Source organism: Taeniopygia guttata, chromosome 27 (genome assembly GCF_048771995.1).
Source record: "Taeniopygia guttata chromosome 27, bTaeGut7.mat, whole genome shotgun sequence".
NCBI classification, from domain to species: domain Eukaryota; kingdom Metazoa; phylum Chordata; class Aves; order Passeriformes; family Estrildidae; genus Taeniopygia; species Taeniopygia guttata.
The window spans coordinates 337,805-364,166 of NC_133052.1; the positions used below are offsets into that span (position 1 = coordinate 337,805).

The 26,362-nt window shown below is 57.6% G+C and overlaps 1 protein-coding gene across 3 annotated transcripts in view; it reads left to right on the plus strand.

The window, feature by feature from the left end:
- The first annotated feature begins 7,290 nt into the window (after window positions 1-7,290).
- Window positions 7,291-26,362, plus strand: part of KCNH6 (potassium voltage-gated channel subfamily H member 6) — a 32,505-nt gene continuing 13,433 nt past the window's right edge. Inside the window, exons 1-6 of one of the 3 annotated variants that reach the window (XM_072919153.1) lie at window positions 7,291-7,843; window positions 10,860-11,090; window positions 19,079-19,234; window positions 21,880-21,989; window positions 23,745-24,057; window positions 25,563-25,774. In XM_072919153.1, the coding sequence (XP_072775254.1) occupies window positions 7,768-7,843; window positions 10,860-11,090; window positions 19,079-19,234; window positions 21,880-21,989; window positions 23,745-24,057; window positions 25,563-25,774 (1,098 nt within the window). In that variant the 5' untranslated portion in view covers window positions 7,291-7,767. Of the gene's footprint in view, window positions 7,844-10,859; window positions 11,091-19,078; window positions 19,235-21,879; window positions 21,990-23,744; window positions 24,058-25,562; window positions 25,775-26,362 lie in introns of those variants that run through there. The other 2 variants (XM_030256500.4, XM_072919154.1) reach the window with 2 other exon arrangements.

Here is a 26,362-nt window from a genome sequence, read left to right on the forward strand (position 1 = left end):
AGGGGAAATGAGGGGATCTGGATGATCCCCCCGTCCCTATCCCATCCGATGGCCTCTGCCTTCGGTCATGTCTCAGCCGGGAAGCTGAGGCTGGGAGCGGCTCATTGCACCTGGCAGAGGAGCAGAAAGCAGGTGTCTGCCCGCCCACGCTCGGTGTTTGTTTGCTCTCCATCCTCCTCGAGCACAGGACGCCCACGGGGAGGTGGCACCTCGACCTTCCGTCTCTCTGCCGTGTCCTCGGGTCCCGGAGCAGCAGCCCCATCCCCGGGGAGCAGCAGCCCCATCCCCGGGGAGCAGCAGCCCCATCCCCGGGGAGCAGCAGCCCCATCCCCGGGGAGCAGCAGCCCCAGCCCCGGGGAGCAGCGGCCCCAGCCCCGGGGAGCAGCAGCCCCAGCCCCGGGGAGCAGCAGCCCCATCCCCGGGGAGCAGCAGCCCCAGCCCCGGGTCCCGGAGCAGCAGCCCCAGCCCCGAGGAGCAGCAGCCCCAGCCCCGGGGAGCAGCGGCCCCAGCCCCGGGGAGCAGCAGCCCCAGCCCCGGGGAGCAGCAGCCCCATCCCCGGGGAGCAGCAGCCCCAGCCCCGGGTCCCGGAGCAGCAGCCCCATCCCCGGGGAGCAGCAGCCCCAGCCCCGGGGAGCAGCAGCCCCAGCCCCGGGTCCCGGAGCAGCGGCCCCATCCCCGGGGAGCAGCAGCCCCATCCCCGGGGAGCAGCGGCCCCATCCCCGGGGAGCAGCGGCCCCATCCCCGGGGAGCAGCGGCCCCATCCCCGGGGAGCAGCGGCCCCATCCCCGGGGAGCAGCGGCCCCATCCCCGGGGAGCAGCGGCCCCATCCCCGAGGAGCAGCAGCCCCATCCCCGGGGAGCAGCAGCCCCATCCCCGGGGAGCAGCGGCCCCATCCCCGGGGAGCAGCGGCCCCATCCCCGGGGAGCAGCGGCCCCATCCCCGGGGAGCAGCGGCCCCATCCCCGGGGAGCAGCGGACCCAGCCCCGGGTCCCGGAGCAGCGGCCCCATCCCCGGGGAGCAGCAGCCCCGGGCTCCGGCGCTCACACCGTGTCCTTTCCTTGCCACATCCTGGCGCATCTGCTTTATATCCCGGCACACCAGGCTCCCTCCTCTCCCCCCTTCCCGGCAGCGCGTTGCTCATGGAGCAGAGACCTGGCACGGTGAGGGCTGAGCTGGAAGCCAAGAGTATTTTCAGCCTGGGAAAGCAGGCTGGTGCAGGTGTGCTCCATCCAGCTCAGTTCCCCACTGGTAATTTTGAGCTCCTTGGCTCCTTACTGCCCCATTAGTGGAGGAAAAGAGGTCTCCAAGATCATTAAGATCCTGCAAGTTTCATGAAAATTGCTTTCTGGAGGAGAGGATTAAAAGAAAAAGAAAAAGAAAAAGAAAAAGAAAAAGAAAAAGAAAAAGAAAAAGAAAAAGAAAAAGAAAAAGAAAAAGAAAAAGAAAAAGAAAAAGCTACGCTGAACACTGTCACTAAGGGGGTGCAACATACACCCAGCCCTAGCTACACATCAGAGAACCCACACAGGAGCTGAGTTTGCCCGGCCATGGACACGAGGGTGGGTGATGGGTGCACTGAGCTGTGTCCAGAGGCACACGGGCAGCCCAGGCCCCCCAGCCCTGCAGCAGACACCAGGCTCCTTCCGCACAGGCCCAAGCTCTGTGCAGCAGGTGGGATTGGACACCAGCCAGCCTTCCCCACAGGGCCAAGGTCCACGCAGCAGATGGGATGGGGCTGGACACCAGGCCACCATCAACACAGGTGCAAAGTTCACCCAGGAGATGGGACTGGACACAAGGTTATGCCCAGTCCAGCACAGGGGGAGGCTGAAGGTCCCACCTTGAGCTCTACTGGAGCTTCTTGGCTGAGATGGGGGGCCTGGGTGACACTTTTGAGGGCTGGCTCATGCCTCAAGGGCTCTGCCAAGCCAGCAGCAGTGTTTTACAAGATAGCTTTAAACCAAGGATGATTTCCCTTCCCCGTTGTGATAACATCTGGAGAGATTTTGCTGCCTTCTGCCTTCTGCATCATGCCTGCAGCTGAAATTAGGAGGCTCAGCGAAATCACTCCCTAAGGAGAAAAAAGAAACGTAAAAGCAGAAAAAAAGGAGGAGATTCCCCCTTAATTCACAGAACTCCTAGAGGGGAGCTCAGGATGCAGTGGGTACCGAGGCTTGGGGGGCTGCTTTGCACCCCCCTGCCTGTACCTGGAGTTTCCAGCGGAGATTTGCTTTAAAATCACATTAATTCAAAGCAAGAAACACTCTGGGTTGCCTTCACCAGCACAAGGACCCTTTGGGAATCAGAGGAACCAATTTTTCTTCTTTTTTTTAAGTCTGTTTTTCCCCTCAAGAAGGTAGCTGGGGGTTCCCACACCCCACGGCCCCTTGGTGCTGGTGGGGCCTGGCCAAGCCAGGTCTATTCTTAGCTGACGGGTGGCCAGGCAGGAGCAGACAGGGTGCACAGGGCTGCGTTCCTCACATTCCCCTTCCCCGGGGACAAGGAGTGCCTGGAAATGCGCAGCCACAGCTTGGAAGCAGCTGGGGCCAGCAGAAGGGGCCACTGTGGGCAGAGGCGAGGGGCGAGGTGGTGCTGGGGGGGTCTCAGGGGACAGCAGAATTGTGGAAGGGATGCAGGGAGCTGCAGCAGGGACTGGGAAAGCTCCATCCCTGCAGCTCCTTGGCATCAGCCTCTGCGAGCTCTGGTCAGCACCATCCTTCCCTCCCCACTGTTCAAGCAGGGCTGAGGGCAGTAAAGGTGAATTCGGGCATGAGGGGCAAGATCCCGTATTCCCTCTCTAAGCAAGTATAGAGTCTTCCCAGCCCCATAACTTAGCTAGAATTCCCTACCAAGGGGAACAGGGCCAGATCCAAGCCAAATGACACCTCTACCCTCCCAATAGCCCTGCTTGATGGAGGAGTGTCATCCATGCCTGTAGCCGGATGCGCTGGGCCCAGTGGGGTCCCATCCTCCCCAGGGGATGTGCCCAGGGGTGCCAGCTGTGCTGACCATCCCCAGCCCCACAGAGTCCCTACCCTGCATGGGCAGCATTGCCCTGTCTCAGGGTGCCTCAGCAGCAGGACCCCAAAGCAGGCTCTGCCCATGTCCCACTGCTGGTGGGGAACTGTCCCTACCCTCCAGGGCTCCCCCCTGAGCTGACACTGTCCCACAAAGGCATTCCAGGTGACAGAGAGAGAATTGTCCCCCACCAAAAGTGCTGGGAATTTGGCACAGGCTCCTATCCCCCCTTGCCCAGGAGAGTTTCCAGTCAGACATTCCCGCTGCAGCCGCTGCCAGCACCCCCTTTCCACGGCTGCACGCTGCCTTTCCCTGCTCCTCCCTGCAGCATCACGAGTTATTGCAGCCTGCAGGCCCCATCCATCCTCCTGGCAGGTGAGTCACGAGCCTGCCCCGTGCCTCAGTTTCCCCTGCTGTGCCGTGAGGACAGGCAGGATGCCCGGGGGATGCCATGACCTGAGCAGGCCACGTCCCAGGGGCAGAGTCTCCATGGCATTTCCTGCCACTTACAAGTGGGAAGTGGCTTTGTCAGGAAACAATGCCCGTGACTTGGTTTAATGTCACTGAATCCTTTCCAGATTTGCAGTCTTCCAGGGCTGGGAAGGCCCAGGCTGATGAGAGTTCAATTTGGCTGCATGTTTTACCCTTGTTTTGGGTTTTTGTTTTATACTTAACAAACAAACAATGTAGAGGTGAGAGCCTTAAAAAATGCATCAAGATTTGGAGTGGTGAGGCAGGGAAAGGAGCCAAAACAAGGAGCATCCTTCCACCTGCAAAATAAATTTATAACCCCAATTCCTCCATCCCATGTCACATCCGTGGACATCTTCCAAGGGCTCCAGGGGTGAGGGCGAAGGGCAAAGCAGGGGCATGAGCCATGCCAGTCAGAAGGACACCCAAGAATGTCTGGGGACAGTCCTGGTGGCTGGAAGCAGCTTTGGGGACCACGAAAGCCCTGTCTCTCCCTTCCCAGCTGTGTTTGCAGTGTGGCTCTAATTACAGAAATAGGGAGAGATGTGGCATCTCGGTTGGCAAACATTTCTCCTGGCAAGCGCCAGCCGACAGCTGCCGTGCTGGGATCCAAGTGGGCTCCCATCCCCTCCACCCCACACCTCCCACCACAAATCCATACCCCGTTAAGGCTGCCTGTCCTTTCCCAGTGTGCCTGTGCCAGCCCAGGGCAGCCTCTCGCTGAGTAGGTGATGATTTCCTGCACGGATTAGAAATTCCTGCGCTTCCAGGAGCAGGGAGGGGGAAGACACTCTTGGGAAGCACCCAGGCCTCCTTTTCCCTTGGAAACCAGGTAGTTTCCCACTGATTCCCAGGGTGTGGGAAAGAATTAAAAAAAAAAAGAGGAAAGGAGTAAAACCTCAAAAACATTCAGTGAGGAGGAAGAGGAGGAGGAGGAGGAGGAGGAGGAGGAGGAGGAGAGGGGAGTAGAACTGAGTGAGAGAGGAGGAGGAGAGCAGGGCAGGGAGAAAGAGGATTATTGTTCAGTTAAATTAGAGGGAGCCCTTCAGCTGACTTGAACAGCAGGAGAATTTGCCCAAAGACCCCAATTTTTCCAATTTGGGATAAAATGTAAGCACAGGATTAACTACAAGCATATGCTTAAAACCCAGGGAATTGAAAGAAGTCTGGGCATAAAGTGCTCCAGAGAGGGCAGGGAGGCAGGACATGGGCTGGAGCTGCATGGATGACCTGCCCCCTACAGGGATGCACTGAGGGGATGGGAGCTGTGAGGGGACTGGAAGAACCACGGCTGCACTGGGAGGCTCCTGGAGCTTGGTCAACAATAACCTGAGAGAGAATGACATGACTCAGCTCCATATGCAAGGGCTGTGTGGGGCAGAGGGCTGGTAAGAGGGGCTCTTCCACCGGAACAAACACCCTGCGTGGAGAAAGTGGGATCGAAGGGGCCCCACTGCCATGGCTGGAGCAGGACAGACCTTCCTGGGGTCATTGCAGAGCCCAGCCCTGGCAGAGGGGCTGGAGGGACAGGGCTGTTCCCTGCCCCATGGCCAGAGCTGTGCTGGTGCCCCACACTCCACTCTGGGGACCCCAGCAGAAGGGCTCTGAGCTGGCACGTGCCCTTTCTGTCAGACACATCCTCATCCACGTGATGTGTCCATGAACATCCCGGACTGATTTATGGGATGAGAGGAGGGCAGGAGGCCAGCCTTAAATCCTGACTGCCTGGTGATTAATAATTATAATTACTATCATATTAGCTGTAGTAGTAATAGTTTGCTTTCCCCTGCAGAACTGGTCATCCAGGAATCTCAAAGAGGTTTTACCAGGCCAAGTGACCAATGTCCCTATTTTCTAAAGGAAATTGCAGCACAGAGCTGTCTCCCTTGAGTCACACAGTATATCAACAAGAAAACAGAGAAGGCAGGAGTCTGGACTCTGTGTCCCTCTCCCTCCCCCATGCTATTAAGCTGCATCTGTGTAATATAGAGCAAAACATCCTCCACGAGTCGCAGTAAATCACGGCAGAGGCAGTGTGCAGAGTGGATGGGGGGAGATAATGGGTTTTTCACCCTCTTCAACAATAGAACAAGTTTTTTTGCATTCGGGAAGGATGACTTCTCTGAGAGATGGAGATAAAAACAGCACTGAGGCTCCAAAATGGGCCTGAAAGGGCACTTGCCTCACCCACTTGCATTGCTGGCCAAGGGACAGGAGGCAAACCGAGCAAACCATGCTGTGGGTCGAGTGCCCCACTGGCATGGCCTGATCCACATGGCCATCATGGTGGCTGGAATATTAATTGAACTGGAGGTGCACTGGAATATTAATTGAAAATCCCAGAAAAACACTTCTGCTGAGGATAATGGACCATAATCCTCTTAGAGCAATTTCATGCCTGAAAAATCATGCATAACAAAATAATAATAGAAAGCCCCTCAGTGGACACTGTCCTTAACAGTGGACACAGAAGAAGAGGGTCAGCCAGAGTGGATTTCTCAGGAAGGAAAGGGAGCTAGTCCCCTTGGCCTCCACCCCTGGGGTGGGCAGGAGAACTGAATTTGGTCTAGGTCTGAATATCTGCTCTAGCAGTGCAGCATCACCATGGGACCCCAATGTCCCACAGAGACCTGGGCACCCACCAGGGCCCCTTGCTCTACAGGGCCCATGGGGTTTTCTGTGACCCCAGACCCCTGGAACCTCCTGTATTCTCCATGTCCACCAGAGCTCCCAGGACGCTGTGGACTCTCCATGCTCTTCCGAGTTCTCGGGACTCTCAGACCACTCCGTGTTCCTCAAGGATTTTCCGTGCCCGCAGAGCCCTGCGCCAGGCCTGGTGGTCCCATGCCAAGCCTCCCCAAAAAGAAGCAGCCAGCCCCCCCTCCCACGCGCCCTCACGCCCCTTCAGCACCACCTCCTCTGGACAGCGCCGGGTGCGGGGCTCCGCACTGGGCGCGGCACCCGGCACCCCCGGCACCCCTGGCCCCCCAGGAACACCCTGACCTCCTCCTCGGGACCTCAGGGACCTCTGGGAGCACCGTGACCTCCCCCCCGGCATCCCCCGGCATTCTCAACATCCCGACAGAGCCCCCCGCTCCTCTTCCCTTGCACCCCATTTTCACCCTCTGACACTCCCTACTCGGGCTGCACCCCTGCGCCCCCTCCTCAGCACCCTCTCCTCTGCTGCTGCTCCCTTGTACCCACAGACACTGCCCCCTCCAACCCCTGCACCCAGCAGCACACCCTCTTCTGCCTCTGCAGCTCTGCATCTCCTCCTCCCCTGCACCACCCTTGCACCCCGGCATCCCCTCCTCTGCCACCCCCAGCACCCCAGCGCTCTTCATCACTCCTTCCTCTACCATCCTCCTTCACCATCCCCACCCGTCAGCTCCCGGTGCTCCCGGTGCCTCCTCCTCCAGCACCCCTCTCCAGCACCCCTTCCTTCACCACCGGTTCCTCCAGCGCCCCAGCACCCTTCGGTTGCACTCCTGCCAAATCCCTCACATCCCCAGCACAACCTCCAGCTCCAACACCCCAAACCCTCCAGGACATCCTTCGCCAGCCCCCCGAGGACCCCATCCCCACCCCCTCCAAGCACCCCCCATCCCAGCCCCATAGGTGTTCTCCCTCTACCCTCTAATCATTGCCCGTCCCGGCGCCCCAAAGCCTCTTTCACCTCTCAGCACCCCCTGCCCCAGCCCGCAAGGACCCCACCCCCGCACCCCCAGCACCCACCTGCTCCCCCGGCCCGCCCCCGCCCCGACCCGGAGTCCCCCCGCCGGCGGGGCCGGTGCCAGGCGGGGCCGTGCGGTGCCGGTGCGGCGATGTGCCGGGGGTCCGGGGGAGCCCCGGGGGTCCGGGGGGTGCGCGCTCCCCGGCCGGCAGCTGTTGCTGCTGACGGCTCCTCGGGCCGGCCGGGACAGCGGTGACTAAGCACTTTGGGGATTTCTACTCTTATTATTTTATTCTATTATTTTCTCCCGCTTTCAAGCGGGTGCTCCCCCCTCTCTCCCCCGCTTCCCCCTCCCATCCTCATCTTCCCCGGCCGCCCCCGCCCGGGGCCGGGCGCGGCAGGGCGGGCGGAGGGGTTCCCCCTTCCGGCCACCGAGAGCATGGGAGCCCCGGGCCGGCTGGGCTCCAGAGCTCGGTCAGCCCTGGGGTGAGGCGGAGCGGGGGCCGCGCCGTGCCGTGCCGCGCCGCTCCGGGGCCGGGCCGCGCTCCCCGCCGCGCCCGCGGCAAGTTCCGCTGCTCCCGGGGCGCGCAGAGCGCAGCGGAGCGATGCCGGTGCGCCGGGGCCATGTGGCCCCCCAAAACACCTACCTGGACACCATCATTCGCAAATTTGAAGGACAAAGTGAGTACCGCGCCCTCCGGTCCCGCTCCGCTCCCCCGCGGCCGGGGCGGCCCCCCAACTTCGAAGCACAGCGGGGAGAGGAGGGGGGAAGGCGGGAGGGTGTCCCCGGGGGCACCGAGGCGCCCCTGTGACCTCCCGAGGGGGGAGAGGGGTGGGCGACAACCAGGCAGTGTCCCCGCGGGTATTTATAGACAGGGCGACAGAGCGGGACGAGCCATCCCAGCCTCGGTGTTTCCCCGGGGCTGGGGACACCGCGACCCCCGACAGTCCCCGGGCTGGGACGCTGTGCCCGGGCTGGCGGGGAGGGGTCCCGGCCGGCTGGACCGGGGGACGGGGAGTACCCAGCGCAGTCGGGCTCGCTGCCTGTTTGCCTTCAACTCTGCGCTCTCGGCGGCCGCCGTCCCTGGTGAAATGTTGCCATTTGCTGTTCCTCCGAGTAATCCCTTTATATGAATTTTTTGGGCTGGTTTCGTGTCAAATACAGAGAAAGGTCCGTGCACAGAGGGGAGCGCTGGGGTTTGCGTGTGGCTGGGTGGGGGCGTGGGGGGTCCGCTCCCACTCTCTGGGCACCCCAAGGGGCCTGGGTCCCCCCCACAGTGCTGGGGATGACGGGAGGGGACCAGGGGACCGGGGTCCCCCAGAAACTGAGCTCGGGGGGCTGCCGTGGGGTGCCGGGGCCGTGCACCTCTCACTGCCCCGGCTCACTGTGGGTTTTCTGGTGCCCAAGTTTCCCGAGTGGGCAAATTCCCTGGCGCCGCCATCCCTGCAGGCTCTGCGCTGCCTGGCCTGGCGGTGACTGACGTGACCCCGGGGATGGAAAGTGAGAAAAACTGTCCCTGGTTCCTATCAGCTCCCCCTGGGAAGCGGCGGCTGGGGAGCAGCGGGGCCACGCGGTGAGGCGTGACAGCGACAGCGAGGACGCAGCCAGGCCCCTGTTCCCTGCCCGCTCCATGCGCTCCGCCAGCCATGTCGGGCACCAGCTGCGTTCTGCCAAAACATCACCCCACGTTCCCCCGCGGCAGCTTCGTGCTGTGACAGGTGTTGGGAGACACCGAACCAGCACGCCTAATCCATCCTTGCCAAAGGCAGTGAGTTCTTCCATGCCTGTGGGTGCCTTCACCCCCAACACCGCAGCTCCCATGGGTGCAGCTGCTCCTGGTGAATCCCCGTTGCAGCTGGAGGGGCCCAATTCTTCCCTGCCAGGGCTGATGCAGAGCCCTGGTACTGTGGGACCAAGAGAAAATCTGCAGGTGATTTTCTGAAAAAAGCAAATTGGGGGTGAAAAAACCCCCAAGGAGACTTGGCTCTGCAGCTCCTTCCCATCCTGGTCCTGGTTACATCCCTGTGCTCAGCACAGCTTGCTCCGGCGCCCTGCCAGCCCTGTAAATCCTGTCCTGCGCCAGCCCAGCCAGGATCCAGACTGGATCCAATCCATGGAGCTGACTCTGGATGGGGAAACTACTCATCACAGGTGGGGAGTGTGCCCCAGGAGTAGGGCTTTGGGAGAAGGTCCCCTCCTAGTGCTGTCTTCCAGCTGCCAAAGCAATTTGGATGTAGAAGGATCGGGAAGAAGGAACTGGAAAACGTTTGTCTGTGGTGGTTTGTGCTGTTTGCAGCATCGGTACCAGCATCAGACCTGTGTGGGAAAGGGAAAGGTGCCAGAGTGGGAGTCCCCCATAAAGGGCTACCAAGGGGCTGTCAGAGGGTGGAATGAAGCAGGAGACTTGCGCAGCATCCCTGGGGACACTGGTTTTACTGGGAGGCATCCTGCAGAGCTGGGACTCTGCAGGTGCCATGGGGGCAGCCCTGATGGGCCTGGGAGGGGTCCCCTGCCCCACCAGGTCCCGGTGCTCAGTGCCGCAGCTGTGCAGAGGTTTCTCTTGCATTTGGGTGAAATTCTCCATGAGGCTGGAGTGCAGCAGGGTTCTGGAGCACACAAGCTGCAGATGCCATTCCTGGGTAATCCAGGAGATTAATTGGGGTCTGGGTTGGGAGGCAGCCTCTAAATGGACCCTCTGCTCAGACTTGCCTTCAGCTCCAGCCCAGAGCTGATGCCAAATGGTGAGGGAGATGCTGCTGGGGGGGATGTGGCATTCATATGGCACACATATGCCTCCAGCCCCCTGTCACATCCCAGCAAACTTGTTCCAGAGCCCAGCACTCCCCAATATCCTTAAAAAAAAACCAAAATAAAACCAAATCAGAGCTCACCCCAAGATAAGGATGGAAGTGGCTCCATGTGGGCTGGATGATGTGGGCTGTGCAGCACTGCCACACACCCTGGCAAGGCAGCAAGTCTGGCCCCAGCCCAGCCTAGGTGGCTGCAGCACCATTCTCTGCCTCAGTTTCCCTTTTCCTTCCCCTGAGCATTTTACTTTTTGAGCACAGGGTCCACAAAGCCCAGCAGAGTCTGGATTTCACCTTCAGCTCAAAGGCACAATTATCCTATAAAATATTAGGAGAATCATTAATGTGATGGGTTTCACCCCTGCTTCCCATGAAGCCAAGCCTTACACTGACTCCTCCCTCTGCCCCTTGCCTGACTTCGGTCAAATCTGAGCAAGGGTGGAAAGTCTCTGAGATAACTCAGGTCCCTGATAAGCTCCTGGGAAGGGACAGAGGCTGCAGCTCTCCCTTGTGCCTGCAGTGCCGGTCAGGGACAGATTGCCCATTAGGCAGCGGAGTCCCCACATGCCAGCGGTGAAATGTCAAGGCTGCAGGGATTGGCCAATCCCAAAAAAACTGCCTCTACTGAGAAACCCAGCTTTGGGTCCCCCTGACCCCACAGTCAGAAATGCACATTGAACTGGGGACACTTTCTCTCTCTGAAGAGCAGAGCAATACCTGGGACTGCGTGGGCTGAGGTCAGCCACTCTCCCCCCAGACCTGTCACCAGTGTCCCCAGGGAGTCTGTCTCTGCACAAGCCCCACAGCTCGACCCCCACACCCAGGCTGTCCCCAGTCCCCGTGGGTCCCCGCCACCCCTCTGAGCCTCTGCTCTCCTGCCTCCCTGCAGACCGCAAGTTCCTCATTGCCAACGCCCAGATGGAGAACTGTGCCATCATCTACTGCAACGACGGCTTCTGCGAGATGTTCGGCTACTCCCGCGTGGAGGTGATGCAGCAGCCCTGCACCTGCGACTTCCTCACCGGCCCCGACACCACCAAGAGCTCCATCGCCCAGCTCACCCAGGCCCTGCTCGGCTCCGAGGAGTGCAAGCTTGAGATCCTCTACTACCGCAAAGACAGTAAGGGTCACTTTGTGGGGTGATGCAGCAGTGGGCGGTGTGACCTGCCCTGCATTTCGGCTGCGAGGAGCCAGTGGTGGGACACAAACAGGATCTGATGCTACCAGGGCATCAGGATTGCACCCAGGCTCAGGGCTTTGCTGAGAACACATCCATAGTGGCTCCTGGTGGGATGGAGGCATCTCTGCTGTCATGGAGCACATTGGGACCTTGAGCAATAGAGGATGTTGCCAGATTATTTGGGAATCAGGTCATTTGTGAGCCCTTGAGGATGGCTCAGAGCTCCTGGGACAAGCAATGTTATTGCTTGTGGGATCCTTGCGCCAGGAATGAGAACCCAGTGGGAAGCCCATGGAGAAGCCAGGCTCAGGCACAGGTCTCCCAGTCTGTGCTCCAAGATGAGATGAGACAGACCCCCATCTCTGCCGAGAGTGGGTGCAGCCGAGGGCCTCAGAGCTGCCTTTCCAGTGAGCAGGATACGGCTGTGCGTGCACAGATGGAATTACGTTAAGATGAAAATGAAGCTTTGATGGAAAATACGAGTGATTAGTTCTAATACGGCAGGAAGTTAAATAAATATTTAGTGCTTGATGCTGCAAAACAGCAGTGGCCAGGGCTCCTAGGGGCAGGGAAATGCAGGTCCAGTGCTCACATGAGGTTAAAAATATGAAGTTTCCTTTTTTTAACCTATGGAGCTTTCCCATTGCTTCAGATTGTATTGACAGGGTCTTGACCTGAGCACAGGGCTGCACCCCACTGCTGGCAGCTCCCAGACAGGCAGGAACCCTGCCTGCTCCTACCAGTCCCAGCCCAGCACCCCATCTTGGGGGCTGGCAGCCAGGTGTCCTGGCCTCCCTCCCAGACCCTATCTCCCAGGCTGGCATCCAGGTGCCAGCATATCAGCCCCAGAGCTCTTCCCTGGCAGCACCTCTGCATTATCCTGGCAGGACCTGGCCCTGTGTGGTGGCAGGATCAGGCCACTCAGTCGAGGCTCTTCCTGTGGGGCACTCCTGGGTGGAGAGGGGCTATGAGTGGTGCCAGGTCTGGGTGCAAGTCCCCCCCTTCAGCAGCTGCAGGGCCTGGCTGGAGCCCAGCGCAGTGCAGGAGACACACAGAGCAGCGGCACACGCTGTCCCCCTGCTCCCATCCAATGCCAGTGTGTGGCCATGCACCGACTGTGGCAAGGACAGCATGTGCAGCCCTGGTCCATTTCCTCCCTCCCTCCTTCAGGATAGTTTCCCATTCCATCCCTGGGGACTACTTGGCTTGCCAGCCTGATCCATCGCCACACTCCCTGCTTTGAAGCATTCCTGCTGGGCTCAGGGATGCTCGGTGCTGTCCTCAGAGCCCTGCTCTTCCTCTAGGCTATGGGGAACTCTCATTGCAGCTCTGAACTGCTTTCTTCTCTTTTTTATTAAAAAAGAGGGGAAAAATAAAAAAGCCCAGAAGCAAACCCTTCATGTCTATTTTTAAAACCCAACCCCACCAGCAGAACGCTTTCCAATTGTTTCCCCCCAGCACTCAGCCTGCGGCCGCTCGGCCCATTATAAATGGGTCTTATCGGCAAAGAAAAGGCTTTTGCATTATAGGGAGCTGCTGCTTAATTAGCCGGCGGAGCTCCGAACCTGCCTGTCCTCTTTTTCATACCAGCAGCACCAATCTCCAGCCTCGACCTGCTGTTTATTACTGCAGTACTCCCGGCTCTGCAGCTCGCGGGGTTGTTTCCTCGCTTTTCTGGCTGACAGAGGCAATACTACACCCAAAATCTACCCGTTGGAGACACCCACGCAGGGCCAGGGTGGGATGGATGGTGGTAGGTAGGAAGGGGCCACCCAAGGGTGTCTGGGCCAGTGGGTTCTGGGGTCAGGTAGGATGCTGAGTGATGGGGGGATGCGTGTCCCTGGGGCCAGCCTGGCTTCTCGGTCCCCACCTAGATGCCCATGCTGTCATCACCTAATTATAATTATAAACAGAGCCAAACAAGCCAGGGGTGCTAACAGTGAGCCCAGCTCCAAAATGGAACCAAGAATGGAACCTTCCCATGGGGGAAGGTGGGACCAGCCCAGGCAGGGCAGTTGTCCCTCCCTGCCACACCATCCCCAAAAAGACTTTGGAAAGAGGGAAGAACTCGTTCACAGTGCGTGTGGGCTCTAATCCCCAGGTCAAAGCTGGGAGATCAGTGAAAAGTTAATTTCCTTACAAGATGCTACACAGCTGGAACTGGCCCAGACAGGGGGGTCAGCACGGGATCAGCTCCTGGTGCAGCAAGGAGCAGCCATGGCCTCCAGCCCTGGAGACACACTGTCCACAGTAGCAGGGTGAGCTGAAATCCTCCAGCATCCCTTGCGGATGACACTGAGGAGCTGAGCTGCATCCAGGGTTGGTTTTTTCCCCTCCCCAGGTGGGGATGTGCTTTGCAGAGAAGCCACTGGCCAGGGCTCATGAGGTCCCCAGAGCGGAAGGTGGCCACAGGTGCTGAGTGCCACAGCATGGCCTGAGCAGCAGCAGCTGGTGGCACTCGCTCTGCTTAATCTGCGTGAATGTGATGCTGATGAATATGAAAGGGGAGATGTGGCTGCGACAGCTGGAGCAGCTGGTGGGGCAGCTCCAGCCCTGCCATCCTGTCCTTTCTGGGCAGAGCCCACAGCTCGTCCCCTCCAGCAGCAGTTTGTGTCAGTCCCCATGGGACTGGGATTCGGGACTGGGATCAGGCCAGCAAACTCATACGCGTGTGGAAGACAGGATTTTCCCCTCGGGGCTCCAGGAGTGGGAGGGTCAGAGAGTGATTGGGGTGCCCTGTGCCACTCAGCATCTCCCCGCAACAGGTCCCCATGGCAGGGTTGAGCAAGCAGCCAGGCAGGCATGGGCTCGGGAGTGCCACCGCACCCAGAGGGGGCAGGGGTACTCATGGGACATGTCCCCTCTGTCCCCAGCCCAGGACACATCCGTGGCACTGCGCCTCTCCAGCAGCTGCTGCCAGGAAGCCTGGCTAAGGCAGGGGACGGATCCAGCCAGGCTTTCTCCATACACCTTTGTGTGGCGTGCCCAACGGGTGCACTGGGAGCACGAGGGCAAATCCCACCAGCAGCTGCTGGATCCTGGCACTGTCAGGGATTTGGTGCTGGCAGCCCTCTGCTCCTGCCCCATGGCGGGGTCACGGCAGGACTGAGGGGACTTCTTGGGTGTTGGAGGAGTAGGAAGACACAGCCAGCTGACAAATCCCAGCCCCACGTTGGGCTTTTGGCTTATACAAACACATGGGGTTCATGCCAAGTTAGGGCTGTTTGCTGCTTGCTGTTTGCTTTAAGGGTCAGTCTGTGACCTTGGGAAAGGGATGGACACCAGGGTCCAGCTCCAGATGAGAACTCATAAACATCCCGCCTCACAATGGCAAAAGCTCTGGTCCCAGAGATCTTGTGCTGCAGAGCCGATTCTGCCATCCGTGGCACAGCTGTGCTGCAGCTCCAGACGCCCCCATTGCTCTGCCTGTGCGCCAGGGCCAGTGTGACTACGGCAGAGAGCTGGAAGAGATACGTTTTTCATCCTCTGTTGCTCCACAGGTGCTTTTTGCTTGGACCTGGTGTCCCATGAACAAAAGGACAGGCCCAGATCATCCCCAGCACCTCTAAGAAGGCTGCCTGGAACAGGCTTTCTCCTGAAATCCCTGTCCTGGCAGTCCCTGATTCCCACCCCAAGCTCTCCATCCTCATCCTTAATGACTGTTGCATCCCCAGTGGGAGGGGGCCCCATGTGCCATGGGAACAGGGCCTGGGACGGCCAGATGGCCCCAGGAAACGCTGTCAGTGCTGCAGCTTTGGCCACACAGCCCCTTTAAGATGGACTCATTCCTGCAGCCAGCAGGATTTAGCAGGGGAAGGACTGAGGGCCTGGACACGGCCACTCGCTTCGCTTGCAGAGGAGGTTAAGATGCATTTTGCCAACCCACTGTATTGATCCAGGACCCCTTTTGGCTCCTGGGGATCAGAGCATCCTTCCACCTGCACCCAGAAGTGCCCTGCTTGGATCTTGCTTGTGGCAACATTTTGGTGGGTACCCTCAGCCAGCTGACACTCCTGATTTTCCTTCTCCACTGCTGCTTCCAGCCAGCGAGACCTGTAAGCATACAAATCCCTGCCCTTCCTCACTGCCCAGGGGAACCTCTGGCCCGCTAATGTTACTTAATAAGGTAATTCTTGCTGGCCTGGTGTCCTGGTGGGTTTCAGTCCCCTGATGCCCTGCCTGGGTGTGGGGAGAGGGCCAGGGCAGACCCTGTGCTGCACAGTCCCTCCCTGTGCAGGGGGATGCAGGGGCTCTCCCCAGGTCCCAAGAGTGACCAATCTCCCACTAGCTCAGTCTATCTCAATTTTTTCCCATTCCACCTCAGGGATTTGTTTTACGGCCTCCCAGCAATCTGCACTTCCCTTTGAAGTTCTACCCAGCCCTGACACTGATTTATCCCAGGGTGGGAGCACAGCTTGGTCCTCCAGGCTTCTCTCTGGGCATGCCAGCCACCTCCAGAGCACAGCTCTGTCCCCATCGCTGTCCCCATCCCCTCCGTGCCCTGCCCAGCCCCTCTCCTCTGCTTCTTTATATAATACCACTATAGATTTAGCCACTCTGCCATGAGACCCTGCAGATTAAATCTCCTGGCCGGGGGGAGGGCAGGCCTGGGTAAGAGCTCCAGGCACAGATTAATAGCTCGCTTTTTTAATATTCATAACAATACTGGCTTGTGTCCGGCTCTCGGAAACCCCCGTGTCCTGTTGATTAGTTTAATACCGATGATACTGACAAGTGCATTAACCACCGGAGCCTGCGGGGGATATGAGGGACAGGGAGGGAGGGCCTCCAACAATGACATTTTTACTGTTATTAAGTGTTGGCTTTTATCAAGGTCAGAAGACACGGTGGGTCAGAAAGCACAAACCTCCAGGCACTCACTCAGCATGGGGGAGCTGGGCTGGGTGCTGGAAGATCAGACCAGAAATTTAGGGAATGAGCTGGTTTTCCCAGCCCATCTAAGCCCACTGCATTGGCTGTGGGACCCTTCAAAGCAGCATCCACGCTGTACCCCACCTGCCAAGTCCTGTCTGCAGCCCCCAGGCTGGGTTTCACCCCAGATGGGCACAGGCACCCTCATGCTGGTGGCCACAGAGCACAGGCAGGTTGTGAATGCCCCCAGGGCTCCTCCAAGAGATCATTTGGTGGCTGGATAAAATTAGATGGACGGAGACAGATTAGCTGAACAGCTGAAGGGAAGAGACAGTTGGAGGGATGGGGACAGTCGATCGAGGAACAAGGGTGGGAGGGCAGGCCTGAGGTGCCTCCTGGGGCTGGCTCAGCCCACAGGTGCTGCAGCAGGTCTGGGGTGCCTGGGTTTTGGGAAAAAGGATGAGGAGACTCAGCATACAGCAGAGCCCATGCTGGCTCACCATGGGGAAACTGAGTCAGGGCAGAGAATGCCACAGCTCTCCCAGCTGCAGCCTCTCCACAGAGCTGGGGGTACCCCAAATCACAGCTGCACAGACCCCAAATCCTAGGGGAATGCCCTGTCTTTGGGCCAGGCTTAAGGGAATCTACTGCTCCCATCCCTGACCCTGATAGTCCCTTATTCCCTTGACACCTCCATGCTGTGTGGCGTGGGTCTGAGCAGGGCACTGAGTTCCTGGCATGCAGGACTCTGCCTCTTGGGGCCATTTCTGGGGCGATTCCCCTGGTTTTGGAGGGGGATTAACTTTTGACCAACCCTGAATTGGCCAGGCAGTTATACTAGATTATTGCTGTAGTTCCCTCCCAACAGAAATAGTCTATTTTATTTAATTTAAGAAGGGATCAGCGAGGAGCTCACAGTGACATTGACCAGGGCTGCTCAAGCTCAGCACCTCCCAGATTTGCAGGATCAAACCAGGCACCAGCTGCCACCCAAACCCACCCCCAGCCACCTCCCAGCTGCTCCCTATATCCCTCCAACTGGATGTAACTGGGCCCAGTTTTCAGCTGTTCAGCACTGGCCATGGGATTAACCCTTTCCTATGCCACACAGGGTCTGCCAGGATCTAGTCCCCCTGAGAGCAGCTCAGAGCCATCCCCTCCCACTGCCATGGAGGAACTTAGGGAGGAAACCTGAGACAGTGAAGAAATGCAAAGCACCTGAGCCAGGATTGGGCTATCTGGATCAGGATTCCCAGCCCAGGGGGAAGCATGGAGCCCATGCCAGTGAACCATGTGGGTTCCAGGAAGTCAGTGATGCTTCAAAATCACCCCTGGGGAAGAAGACCTCCTCATTTTCTAGCACACCAAAGGAGAACACATCCGTGAGTGGGCTCCCCTGTGCACAGCCCCTGCACACACTGGCACCAGCACCGACACCGGCAGAGCTGTGGCATCCTGGGGATGGCACTGTGTCACCCACCGGGCACATGCCATCTCAGTCATTCAGCATCACTTACATCTAAAGACCCCTAAAAATCCTGACAAAGGGAGGGAAAAGAGCTCACTTCTTCCTGCTCCACACAGGGGTAACTTGTCATGTGCCGTGCAGCCTCCAAACAGCTTTATCTGCCAAAAATCCACTCTCTCCTCCCCAGCTCACACATTTAAGTGGATTTCCTCTCCATTTGGTGAGCAGTGGGGAAAGAGAGAAAGAGAGAGAGAGAAAGAACGAATGAACAAATCACGGCTGCTGGGGTCTTAAAACAGATTCCACCATATCCATTTCTTTCCTGTTCTTGTGTCTGTGTGTGTCCGTGTATGTGCACATCCCTGACGTCACGGCAGATTTTGAAGTTGCCCGATGCCGGCCATCTGCTCCTGATTACGGGAGGCCCTGAGCTCCTTAAAATTACACGCAGAAAGGCCGGCGTGCCCCTCCCGGCTGGAGCGCGGCCACGGCCGGAGCGGGAGCGCCCATCGGGCCGGCAGCGCATCCCCCGCTCCGCTAATCCCCGAGCTGCGGGAAAGGCGAGATCCGGGATCCGCACGGGGAACAGCTGCCCTGCAAGGAGGTGGCTTGGATCCCTGTCAGCTGCGATGGTACCTGGCTGCTCCGTCATCTCTAGGAGTTTCGGGATAGGAGCCTGGGGGTGTTCAGGGGGGTTTGCCAGAGGGACCATGACAGTGGCTGTGGCTCGGGGGGTCCCGCTCCCATCAGCACCAAAGCAACAGCAGACAGCTCAAGGAAGGGACTCAGTGATTATACTCTAAGGTAGGGTTTTTGGAGGATTTAGTGGGAATAAAACTGGCAAAGGAGGTGGGAAACCACCTGTATCCCTCACTTGGTGCCTTGGAAAAGACCTGCAGGTGTTTTCAGTTGCCTCTGATTGCTGACTGGTGCCTGGTTGCTGCAAGAGAAGAGCCACAGGGTCGAGCTGACACCCAACAGGAAAATCCCTATGGACATATTTGGGATGCTCCTCACAGCCTCCATCCCTCCCAGGAGACTGAGCCAGTCCTTGTGCCCCCTTTGTGCCTCAGTTTCCCCTTGGCAGGACAAGAAAAGGCCATGCCTGGCCACTCCATGCCTTTAGGGAATGTCCCTGGGGACCATCACACTGTTCCCACCCGGTCCTGCTGCCCACGTGGGCTCACCCCCATTGCCTGCATCCAGTCCCCAAAAACTGCCTGGTGATTGCAGGGCAATTAACTGCAGCGTGATTACAAGCAGGATGCTTAATGAGGTTAAACCACTACCTGGGACTTCCTGAGTTCTTAATTACTCACTCTTTAATTGCTGCTCTCAAGTACATTAATATAAATGACTGTCTTGAACAGAAAAAAGAGATGTGATCAGTGTGATTTGGATGCTTCAGGGATATGGCCCTTTCCCAGGGCTCAGATCATGTTCCATATCCTCCACTACCCAACAGCAGGGATTACGCCCATCAAAGTGCTCAAAAACCCACTTTTCTGCCAAAAGTATTTGGTGCTGGAGGGGAGGGGGAGGTTAGAGTCTCCTGTGCAGCCCCCCTGAGCATGTCTTTGCTTGGCAGCGTCGTGTTTCCGCTGCCTGGTGGATGTGGTGCCTGTGAAAAACGAGGAAGGCGTCGTCATCATGTTCATCCTCAACTTCGAGGACCTGGCGCAGCTCATCGCCAAGAGCACCGGGCGGAGCCTGCACCAGCGCCTGTCGCACAGCTGGAACAAAGGTGCGTGTGCGGGGCGGTGGGACGGGAGCGCAGCGCTGCACCCTCCTCCCATGGTTTGCTTGGGAGCATGTGGGGACTGGAGGATGCATCTGTGTCCGGGCAGGATCCTGCTAGGAAGAGGTTTGTGGTTTTGCACAGCCGCAGCTCTGCCTGCCCAGGTACTGGTCCAGCCGAACCCCTGCTGGACGAGAGAAGGCTGCTTGAGCAAGCTGTGCTCCCCTTGCCTTCACAGCTGCCCGCATACTCTTCCTGAAATCCCAGAGACCTGGGGAATGGGGCTGGGAACTGACCCTCTGCATGGGATGGTGCATTTTTGAGAGGAGGTCTCGCTGAAAGTGCGGCTGTGGAGTCCCCTCCGTGAACCGCCCCGCATTGCTGGATCTTTTCCATATTTAATACTGGCTTGGGCTGGAGGTGCTGGTGTGGGGCAGGACCTGTGTGCAGGGTCACCAGGAGGGCCAGGGGACATTTGGTGTTACCAACAGCAGGGCTGTGCTGTGGGGATGTCACGGCAGGCCAATGGCACCAGGATGGCTGCACTGTGACAGCTCAGCCTGCCCCAGCTTCAGGTTATTCCCTGCTCTCCTAGGATCATTCTAGGGTTTTGGAGACAGTGGAAAATTCAAATTCCCTTTTTTGGGAAGACTGGATCAAAGGCAAGCTGTAGTGAGTCTCTTGAGGGGATGTGGATATTCAGGGATGCAGATGTTGGAGCTGACAAAGAGCTGTGATTTCTAAATCTCCTCCTTCCATACAGCCCTCAGTGCTGGTCACCTCTACTTGAGTCAGGGAAATAATCCCACCTCTGCCTTCATGATGGCATTCCCTAGGGGTGCTGTTGGGAGGCTTTGGGCAGGCCTCAAAATAAAGCTGTGGGAGCAACATGGGTCTGTCCTCCTTTGGCACACGGGGTGGCACAGCAGGACCAGGATCAGAGCCAGGGCCACATCAGGGAGCCACGGGGACAACTGCCCATGGAACTGGAGTGTGTGAGTCTCTGTGCATTCCCGTCGGTGCATATCTATATCCTGGAGCCATCCAGGTGTCTGTGTGTGGCAGCAGGTACCAGCAGAGTTTTGTATGGGTTTATACGTGCTCAGGCCAGACCTGCACACAGGCGGCTCATGGATGTGTGAGTGTGAATGGACAGATAACTGTGCACATGTTTGTAGGTCTGTGAAGTGATGGGATTCATATTTTTGATGGATTGCTTTAGTACCAGCTACCCTCTATGCATGACTTGCTGCGGAAATCCTAAATTCCAGCACCAGTGTTGCTTTGCAGCCCACCAGTTCTCAGAATATCTCAACATATGATGCACCCCTATCCCATCCCACCAAAGACACCTTTGGCAGAAGGCACCCAAATCAGGAGTACCTGCACTTCCCTGCATGTTGGGTGTTGTGTTGTGCATCCCAAGGGATGCTGTGTTTCTTGGGTTTCCCACTCTGGTGACAGGGGGTGTGGAAAGGCCAGAGCTGCTGGTGCCCATCCAGATCTCATGCACAGGTTTTCTGGGTCTTTCATTGCACAGCCACAGGTGGCTGCGCTGCTGGTCGCCAGCTCATTGGTGTGCAGGGAAAGTTGGATGCTTGCTTCTTCCAGCTGAAAAGCTGCTCTAGGCAGTGGGGATGGGGGCAGCAGAGGGAGCCCGTGTGGTGCCCCAAGGGCAGGGGCATTTCTGGGCAGGCTGGGACTCTGCCCAAGCAGCTTGGTAGTGTTTTGGGGCTGGATGAGGGAAGCTAATCTTGCCAAAACCAAAGAGCTCCTTAATGTGCTGCTTTTTCCCAGGGGACAATGTCTTTGTGGAGCTCATGCCACATCCCAGGCACCCCAGGATTTAGGCCACTTTTCGAGCAGTTAGGGAGCAGAGTTGGTGCTGCTGGATGAGCTCCAGGGCTGACCCAGGCCCTGAGGGTGTGAATCCAGCTGCTCACAGAAACTCTGCTGTAGCAAGTGACCATGGTCTCCTCTGGAAGAGTACAAGTGACTTTGCATGGAGTGTCACAACCAGGGGCATTGGGCCCTCTCCAGATCTGGGCTCTTCCTCTCCTGCACCTCTCTCACAGCTCCTAGGAGCCCTGGCTGCCCTTGTCCCAGCCCCAGTCCCCCATGAGGTTGTCTCCTGGTCCCCTGTGATGGCAGAAATGGATCCTGTTTGTGTGGTTCAAATTCCCTCACTGAAAAAGTCAAAACAAATCCAGGAACAAAATTGTTAGAACTACTTTTCTTTCTATTCCTTTCTAAATTATCACCTCTATTGTGTGGGTTTTTTTTTTCCCTGAAATCCCACCAAGGAGATTTAGAGGCTCTATTTCTTCCGGGACCAAATCCCTTAATTGGCTTTAACCTCTTTAATTGGCTTAGGGATGCTCTGCACCTTTCCCATCTCACATCCACAGTTGTAGGGAACTCTTATCCAGCTCAGAGGAGCTTGCTGCCAGTCAGGGTCTGCTTTGAGCACATGGCACTGTGATAGCATGGGAATAGTAATGCTTTGGAGGAGAAAGGGCCACACAGCATGTGCATCCCCCAAAGCCACCCAAAATTCTCCTTAGCCTCTCCCTTGTCCCACCTCACTCCAGCCATCACATGCAGCTAGGTCACATCTTTCTCTCTTGTGTTTTGTTTTTCTTTTTAACAAGGTGAAGGTAGGAGTTTGAAGTTTAGTCTCCCGTCCCTGCGGCGACTCAAAATCCAGCGGAAATCTCTGCCCACCAGTGAGTTTGATGGAGTAGCCATTGACTATGGAAAGGTAACCGTAGCCTTTGTCTGATATCAGCCCACACCTCAGGCCAGGTCCCAGCGCTCTTCCTCGCTGTCCCCATCCCACTCCCCCTTGGCTGCTGTGGCTTGGGCCATCTCCAGCGGCAGGGCGGCGGCGCGGGCTCAGTGCTGAGCGCCGGCCCCGCTGAGGGCTGGCAGCGAGCGCGGTGCTTTGGCGGTCTGGGCTGGAGCTCGACCCTGCTGCTCTGCACATTCTGTGGCTCATGGGGGGAGCGGGAGATGTGCCAAAGCGGGCAGGAAGGGCTGGCTCCATACTCCAAGTTGTCCAGGATGGTGGAGCTCCAGAAGTTGTCCCCATCGCAAGGAGGGGACGTGCTGGTGGCTGTAGGGGCATGGATGAGGTGTTCTCTGAGCAAGGACCAGCAGGCTCATTTCCCCGTGTTTTCCTGGCAGGGACCAGGCAGCACAGACAGGTCCAGCTTCTCAGCCCTCCAGCAAAGATTGTACTTCCCATGATGGAAGGTGATGCTGTCACCAACCTTGAAAAACTGTTGGTGGGGTCTGTTTAGAGATTGCTGTTCTTGGTGGCTTCCTGACTGTCAACAGTGCTCAGGGTACCTCCAGTCAAAGAGCTGTGCTGTTTTCTGAAGTGCTGCAGCTCAAGGCTGTGAGCAGGAGGCTTTTGCTCTGTTAAGGCATCCCCAGGTGCCAGGGTCTTGCTGTGCTGGGTGTATCCAGGAAGCCTGGATAAATCTGCTTCTTCAAATCATAGATATAATGAGATGGAAGGTGCCTGTCTTCTCAGAGGTTGTGCTTATGGTAGTTTGAAGATGCATGTAGGGTTATCAGATGCTTTGGGTACATCGTTCCCATAGGCACTGCTAAAAGCTCTGGGTACCCCGAGGCTGGAGTTGCACAGGGCACTGCAGTGTCTCAGGGCACACATGGAAAATGCGCATTGAGGGCAGCCTGATGATCCACCATTTTGCTGGAGCTTGGTCAAGTGGGCACAGCCCAGAGATGCAGGGCCAGCCAGCAGCCAGCCTCTCCGGGCACCCCATCCTAAAACCTGCCCTAAAGGGCCTTAGGGATGGTGAGAAGGGCCACAGTTCCTCCTGTGGGTATTACTGGAGGCGCACATTCTCATGGGTTTCTACTCCAGAAGGTGGTTGCTTTGCACACCCCATTGAAGAAATTAAAGTCTGGAAACTCTTCAGGTCTCCAGGGAAAAAGGTTTAGCCATGGTTTACAGCAGCTGTAGGAGAAGGAGGAGCAATATGGCCAAATTTGCAAACGCAGCAGCTGCTCCAGTGCTTCCTGGTGCAGAGCACATCCTCTCCCATAAGCACCAGCACAGGGCCTGGGCACTGACCCTTGGTGGTGGCCTGAGCCTTGCAGCAGGGGAGGGAAGGGCAACCCCCGTGGTGGGACATTGGGACATCTCAGAAAAACGCATGGCACAGCAGGTACTCCAGGCAAGCTGTCCCTAGGTCTCCTCTTTTCTTGCTCTCACCTGCTTCCACCTGTGCAGCATCGCCTTGCAAACCTCCCCGTGGCCGCCCAGCCTCTGGCGGGAGCTGGTAGGAGGTAGGAGCTGCCAAGTCCCCAGGGACTCGGTCGCCCCACTCCAAAGCAAGTCCTGGTGCAGGCTGGAGATGACCTCAGGAACTGCAGTGCTTCCCAGCCCTCTGCCTCTCCTCTTACCTACCCTGGCTCCCTCACCTTCCCCCACAGCTCGCGGGGACTCCTTCTAATACAACGCTTTCTCCTGGCTGTCTTAAAGCCTGGTGGTGACTCCCTGATTTTGAGGGACTTGAAGACATCGCCCAAGGAGAACTGTATGCAGTCAGAGACCGAATCCCTCCTGGAAAAGGAGCGGAGGCCAAGCCTGGAGGCCGACCCCACCCTACAACACTCGTCCCCGAAACAAGAGCCTCCCGTGCTGGGCCCACGAGGGTCATACCCCGCATGGGGTTTCTTTCAGTCTCGCCCTGGGGGCAGCTTCCACAGCCTCCGCAGGGTCTCCTCCTTGGACAACTTTGAGGCTGCGAGGTCTGAGTTCCAGAGAAAATTCAGGGAAAGGAGGGCAAACTCAGGTAGGGAAAACCCCGGAGCTGTCGGTTCTACTGCGGGAGTCAGGGTTCTGGCGATGGCCTCAGCACATCTCGGGGGGGAGGTCTCGGTCTCTTTTCCCTCTGCAAAGTGGAGATTACCTGGGTCTTCTCCCCAAAACCCACTGGTTTCCATGTGGTTCCCTGCATAGGCAGGTCCTGCTCTGTAGGTAGAGCCATCCACAGTTTGTGTGTGAGGTGTGAGGTTGCATTTGACTGCCCCACACAAGGGCCATCCCAATGCCATCCCACCTTCCCTGGACGGAGGGAAGGGGTCTGCAGGCATGTGCAGTGTGAGCTGTGTCTGTGTCTTGGAGGTGGGTGAGACACCAGTCAGGCCACTCTGAAGGGCTGGAGGGAATGATCTTTCACCACGCTGTCCATGTCCAAACCTCTGGCTCTCACGAGTGATGAGGACAAATCAGATGGAGATCAAGAAAGAGAAACCTCTCAGCTGGGGATGACAGAGATCGATCTATGGAATCTGGCTGTAAAAATGGGCTGGTGGTTCATGATCCTCCAATAGTCACAGGTTACAGACGCTCAGGAGGAGACACAATGTAGAGGGAGGGAAGGGGCATGAGCAGGGAGAAGGATGGCAGCAGGATAACTGGTGCTAACTGGGCACCTTCACAATGTCTTCAGACACCTCCTGCCCCCACCACCACTTGGGTCAATGTCAGAGTGCAAGGGTTAGAGGGGGTAAAATATTGACAATACAACCCTGCCCTGTCTGTAGGAGATGGAAAGGTTGGTGCACACTGAGAACAGTGCCTGGGGATCTTCCTGGAGCTCTGGGTCTGGGCACAGGCTCCCACCCATAACAACATGTTGCCACAAGTCTGACCATGAAATGACCACCTACACAGACTCTTCCTGGCCTGCCCTGTGGTGACCCAGAGGCAGGTCCTCAGGGAGAAATATCAGGATCCACCCCCACTGCAGCTCTTCTTCTGGAGAAAGCTCTGACCTCCCTACCTGGGCCCAGGGGTAGACGATACATCCGAGTGGGAATGTCATCCAAATCCTGGTTCCCTTTGGTCACCAAAAACCAGCACAGCAGTTCAGGAGCTATGCTTGTCGGGCTAAGGCATGCGAGGGTGGAGGAGAATGACTTCTCTGTTTTCATGCCAGTTTTGGTGAATCCCAGTGGGTTGGTCCCCAACCCACTACGGTCGTCAAGGGTAGCAAAGGACACTGAGTGTCTCTGTGTTTTGGCAGCTGCTCTGAGCCTCCTGCAGGAAGTGTAATGGTGAAAAGATGGGTGATGTGTGGGAAAAACAGTCCTCTCACCGGCATCCCAGGCTGGGCATCCCACATCTGAACCAGCCTGAAGAAGTCAAGCCTTTATGGCCAAGCAGAATTTGTCACCTTCTGGTAGCACCTTGCAGTGGTCTCCAGCTCCTGGAGGTCCCACACGAGGTCAGGGCTCTGGGGATCTGTTCCTGCTCACACTGCCCTTCTCAGCACTCCCCTCCATCCTCTTTCAGAGGCCTCCCATGTCAAACCCAACCCCCCAAACTCCACCTCGGACTCGGACCTCATGAAGTACCGGACCATCAGCCAGATCCCCCAGTTCACGCTCAACTTCGTGGAGTTCAACCTGGAGAAGCACCGCTCAGGCTCCACCACAGAGATTGAGATAATTGCTCCCCACAAGGTGATGGAGCGCACCCAGAATGTCACCGAGAAGGTCACACAGGTATGGGGGCCGTGAGATGCCACCAGGGCAGTGATGGGGTGCTGGTGTTGCTGCTGGGGGACAGTCACAAGCACCGCCGTGGCTTTGGGAGGAGAGAAGCAGAGAGGGCAGTGACACCTGGAGATTCCATCCCAGGAAATGCCAGTATCCCTATGTTTGGTTACACCTTCCTCTGAATGGCTGAAATTCTCATTTTAGTCCCCTAAATGTGTATTTTTGGAAATTTGTGGCTGGGGAAACACCAGCATGAACTGCTTGTGATGGTGGCCTTGAAGGGGACATGTGTTTGCATGTTTGTGTGTGCATGTGGCTTCTTTTGTGGGGCGATCTGGCCACCGTTCCTGCCCCCCAGTGCTGGCAATGGAGCCCCTGGGGCACCACTGGCCCCGAGGTGCCCAGCCAAGGACCTGGCCTGGTGTCAGCGCACCGAGGGCCACAGGATCCCCTGGGAGACAGCAGGTGGCACTGCACTGTCACTGCAGGGGACACTTAGGCACTGTCACCCACAGGGCCGTGCACGGGATAGAACAGCCCATGGGGATATCAGTGTGCGTGAAAGATGCTGATGTATCCAGCAGTAACGAGTAA